This window comes from Dufourea novaeangliae, unplaced genomic scaffold (assembly GCF_001272555.1).
Source record: "Dufourea novaeangliae isolate 0120121106 unplaced genomic scaffold, ASM127255v1 scaffold460, whole genome shotgun sequence".
In the NCBI taxonomy this organism is placed as follows: Eukaryota; Metazoa; Arthropoda; class Insecta; order Hymenoptera; family Halictidae; genus Dufourea; species Dufourea novaeangliae.
In genome coordinates this window covers 30,075-35,542 of record NW_015374342.1, presented here as the reverse complement: position 1 = coordinate 35,542, position 5,468 = coordinate 30,075, and the positions used below count along the sequence as shown (strand labels likewise).

The window sequence follows — 5,468 nt, the reverse complement described above, 5'->3', positions numbered from 1 at the left end:
GCGCCGGCCCGCCCATACACGCAGGCCGCGCCTGGCGGGGAGCGAGGAGACGCCTAGGGGGGGGGGGGCGCCCCCCACCCCTCCGGCGCTGTCGGGGCCGGCTGTGCGGGCCCCACGACCCCGCCTCGCTCTCCTCCTCTCTCGACGAGCGGGATCGCGCGCCTCACGGTCCCGCTCGTCGTCCTCCTTCCGCGAGAAGGAGATGGTCTCGCAGAAAGAGGACGCCGCCCTCCATTACAAAGGTGACCTGTGCCGAGGCTCAGCTCGAAATTTATGAGGGGTTGAAATGGTGACATTCCACGCTAACTGCACGCATGCGGTCCCGAGTTTTGCGTAGTTAACGCGACTTTACTACATTGTGAACATTTCTGGTACGGTTCTTAATTTCTGTTTAAACATAATGCAACTTCACACTTTTCGCATTTGGTATGTCTGAAGCCCTATGTACGTGAGAAATTTAGACCTAATTTTCAAATCTCGGATTGTAGGTCAATCTCCAGTTTGGTCTCTTGTTATATTTCTTGCGTTCAATCTATTCGTGGAAAAACGCTGTATCTATTCGCTTTTGCCGATATTTTATACTTTTATAGTATAATGGTGTCCCATTTAAATAGAAGCAATCTAATATATTCGAAACTATTGTCGATATTAACAAATGTTTCAGACAAAAGTTAAGCAGTATCAGGGGGCACACTTCCTGATGTCAGTAACTTTTTTCTATGTGGACGCGTAGGGGTCATATGAAGGTCAAATGCACTATTTGATGCTACACATTATTCTCCACATAAAATATTAAGTCACTTATGGCGAATTAGTACATTAAAAAATATATGATTGCACTGGAAACAACGAAGTTCACCTTCATATGACCTGTACGCGCCTACATAGACGAAAGTTATTCGCATTAGATAGTGTATCCCCTGATACCGTTTAACTGTTCTCTGATACAGTTTTTAATATCATCAATAGTTTCGAAGATATTCAAATGGGTTGATTCGAATGAGCCACCCTGTATACGTATACATATACATTCGAATACATCATACAGTAGGTGTTTATGTGGCTGTTACATTAGAAAATATAGTTACGTTGCCAAATGGCAACATTGTGCATTTAAAAGTTAAAGGTTGGTTAATATGTACATATCGGGTTGTTCGAAAAGTTCATGTTTAAGAAATGCTATTCTATTTTTTTAAATGGAAATATATACATATTTTTATTGTATATGCATCAATTGATGTGTTCTTTTATTCTCTGTAGAAAAGTACTAGCATATTTATGTCGAAAAAGATACAGAAAACTGAGCGGATCATCTAAACTAATAATTTTTCGACACATGTACCTTAATACTTCTTTACAGAAAATAAAAAAACAAATCAACTGATGTGTTTAAAAATATACTGTTCTATTTTTAAAAAAATAGAAATGACCTTGAAATCTCTGAAACGTCTTCACTCGCAAAGCAGAAACACGCGCCACGTGGTGCATCACACGGAACAATATTTAAATTTTCTTAATGAAATTTTCTTCTACCTCCTACCGTTCTAAAGATATAGCTTGTCCCAATTGCGTAGGTCACCCTTTATATTTGCATGAACATCCGCAATCTAGAACGTACGCCAATGTCGTATAAAAAGAAGAACGAATTTTCCAAGTTGAAATGAAGAAGATCCCTTAAGCTAGTGACTACCAGAGTTGGGAAAAATGTAATCTGATTACAAAATCCAAATCACAATTACAATGTAATTGCAAGACAATTACAATTACGTTGTAATTAACTATACTAAATTTACAATAAAAACTACAATGTAATTGTAAAATTGCAATGTAATTATAATTATAATTGTCCCGCAATTATATTGTAATTGCAATTTAGATTTTGTAATTAGATTACATTTTGCCCAACTCTGGTGACTACCTCTTCCACCAATCTTTGTTGTCCGATAGACCTCAGTTATCTGAATCATCTTTACCCCCCAATTGAATTGGATGAATGGAGGTTTATTGGAACCCGATAATATTTTATTGGAGACGATATATGTGTATATATACATGTATTTCTTTGTGTACCAGTGCCCACCTTGCAAAGCATTTACCCCCCAACTCGTGGACACCTACCAGCGAATTCGGGAAAGGGGTCACGACTTCGAGGTGATCTTCGTCAGTTCGGATAGGTAATATCGCACAATTCATGTTTTGCATACCGCTGTTCTGTTTATTTACTTTTAGTTACTATTCTCTTTAGTTACTCACGAAGTCCTGCGACCGGTGCTACAACCGAGGAGAGCATTCTACGTGCAAAAACAAGTAAAAAAAAATGTAGAATAAAATATGTTCGTACTAAGCGTATCTTGTTGGACGAAAACGAACTTAGACAACATGAAATTGAATTCGAAAATTTGATACAGAAAATAGATTATTAAAGAACATTATTACCGTACATAGTACCATTCTCACCCTTATTTTAATTTCTCGTCATTTGTTTTTCTTTCGTTTTCTATTTTAATTGATCTAGTCTACCGGTTGATTATTTGTCAATTATATTTTATTGTATTTTTTAATTATTTATACATATACAAGGGTGTTCCATTTAAATCGATCCCCTTGTATATCTCTGAAATTATTTGTGATATTGAAAAGTGTTTTGAACAACAGTTGAATGGTATCGAGGGGGGCATAATTTGATGTCAATATAGTTTTTTGTAGCTGGAAGCATAGATGACATCTGAAGGTCAACTTAATTTTTTTAAATGGAACAATATATTTTTTTAATGCATTGATCGATGTAACTCGTCATTCCCTATAAAAAGTTATTAACCTATTTACGTCGAGAAACCATTAGTTTAGCAGTTATTTTAATTTCAAAATTACATTCGACATCTATGGATGTACTTGTGAACATCAACTTTATGACGGTAAACATCGTATCACTAGTACCACTGTGCCAATATTTGAATTAAAATATCTCCTAGACTAATGGTTTTTTGGTATAAATACGTTAATAAATTTTTACAGGAAATGGCGAGCTGCATCGAGCAATGCATTAAAAAATATATGGTTCCACTCAGAAAAATACAGTTGACCTTCATATGTCTGCTACGCATCCACCAACAAAAAAACTATTGACATTAAATTATGCCCCCCTCTATACCATTTAACTTTTGTTTGAAACACTTTCCGGCATCACAAATAATTTCAGAGATATTCGAGGGGATCGATTTGAATGAGACACCCTGTGTACATATATGCGATAACGATTCATTAATCATATATTGAATTAATAACTGATTGTGAAGATAAAGTGTTATTGGAATATATACTTTACGTGTTTCCAGGAGTGAAGAATCTTATAACGTTTATATTGAATCGATGCCTTGGTTGAGGATACCTTTCAGTCAGGAGGAAAGACGACGAAAATTAGCGAGAGCCCTTGACGTACAAGCAATACCAACTTTAGTGATACTCGATCCCCGGGATAATATTATAACTTTGGACGGTCGGGCGGAATTGCTTGAGGATCCTGAAGGGCTGGTAAATAAAAACTTTCAAACACTTCAATTCTATTGGAAAAAGTTTTTAGTGTCTTAAAAGTTTTGAATTAAACGATCTTCTACAGTACTTTGAAGGACGCATGTTTATTCTTCTGTCTATGACTCAATCTTTATTGCATGTGATCATAAACAAAAAATAAGTGTACTCGTGAAAAATTACAAAATACTTGTGCTCTTTCATTTGGTTTCATCTGAAGGAAAAGGATTTTCTTTTAAGAATAAGTTCTAATAAAATTTGAAATTTAGAAAACATAAGAAATTATACTTATGTCATGAAGATGTCCTGAAGAAGTTTTTAATTTACTGTTTTGAAAACGTAACATGTTATCAACTTTGTAAATTAATTTGGTGTACATATCATTCTGTTTTAATTGTTCAGTATATAGTTCTTTGTATTTATTTTTTAGAATTTTCCATGGACCAGTCGTTTGGTGAATATTTTAACAGAAAAATATGCCACTTCGTTGCACGATGCACCAGCAATTATATTATTTGTAGGTAAGTTCACCTGAAATGTTACATTTTTAATTGCTCCTCTTTTATCTGAATGACAAAACGATAATAATGAATGGTAACGCTTTTACAGAAGGTGATGACTGTGAGATTCAATTCGCAGAAGGTGTGTTAGTGCCAGCTGCACAGACATATAGAAAAGACAGACCTGATTATGATCCAAATTACGATGATCCAGATGATATTTTACAATTTTATATAGCGTTAGATGTAAGTATTAATTTACTGTACCGGACAAGTTTAAAGTATGTCAAAATTTATAGACGCATTCAATATCTGAGGATTAAAGAAAGTATCGTACTAGATAATAATTCATAAACATTAAATATTTGCTATGTAACCACTTTAAATATATCAGACATGTAGGTTTAATAGTTTTGAGATAACGAATATTAGATATACAGTTATTTATTCGTTTTCTTAGGAATAGAAGAATTCCCTTATTTTTAAAAATATAAATATACTAATGTAATATGTAAATACACTATAAGTATTATTTTTATAGTTCTTTTCCTTAGATCCTGTTAAAAAAATATTAAACTAATATTAAACTATGTTTATTACAGGGTGAAACGTCAGATATCCTTCGTGAATTCGTGGGTCTTGACGATGCTGTGCCTCTCCTAACGGCGATCGACATACCACGAGGAGTGTATGTAGTAATGGAGGATGGCGCCGAAATAACTGTGGATTCTGTACAACAATTCGTAGATGGGTTTCGTAATGATAAATTACCTATAAACAAAATGGCCACAGTACACAAAACTGACAAAAACGATCATATTCCCATTTAAATCTGAGCGAATCAACGCGCGAGTTTTATATAAATTATTAAAGACCATGCACGAAGGATGGAGCAGTTAGGTTTTAAAGTGGTGATTATACAGCCACAGAATAAAGAAACCCCAATCCTCTCTTCTCGATCCTATCTCTGTGATACCATTGCTCCTTTGAGTAGAAAGGATTTCCCGCGCGGAAGCGCGCTTTGTATTCGTACACCCCTTGTGGACGTAACCAAAAGACATGTATTATATATCATAGTCAATAAAAATTGAGCGAATTGTATTTTTAAGTGTACACATGCACACGAATACGTTTAATATATTATAATGTATTACGTACTGAACGCCAAATGAGCATGCGAACGTATCTTGAGGTACTACTAAGAAAAGTCTACGATCGGAACAGGCGCCTTTTGTTTAATGAAACCTAGTCTAAATTGTAGGGTAGGATGTATGCAGAGAGTCTCAGCTACCTTTTTTACATCGAATAACGACTTAACGGTACACTTTATGAAAATTTTGAGGCGGTGAACTGAAATGGCATCAAACGGCACATCTTATAAGGTGCGTGCTTTTTTTGTGGGTGGAGACATTTCAGAGATTTTAAGGTCACCGTAATTTT

The 5,468-nt window shown here is 35.3% G+C and overlaps 1 protein-coding gene across 1 annotated transcript in view; it reads left to right on the top strand.

Moving 5' to 3' along the window:
* Positions 1-5,248, top strand: part of LOC107192973 (nucleoredoxin-like) — a 7,251-nt gene extending 2,003 nt beyond the window's left edge. Inside the window, exons 3-7 of the mRNA XM_015582341.1 lie at positions 2,074-2,174; positions 3,336-3,531; positions 3,959-4,049; positions 4,138-4,274; positions 4,631-5,248. Of these exons, the coding sequence (XP_015437827.1) occupies positions 2,074-2,174; positions 3,336-3,531; positions 3,959-4,049; positions 4,138-4,274; positions 4,631-4,858 (753 nt within the window). The 3' untranslated portion in view covers positions 4,859-5,248. The remainder of the gene's footprint in view (positions 1-2,073; positions 2,175-3,335; positions 3,532-3,958; positions 4,050-4,137; positions 4,275-4,630) is intronic.
* Positions 5,249-5,468: the final 220 nt, after the last annotated feature.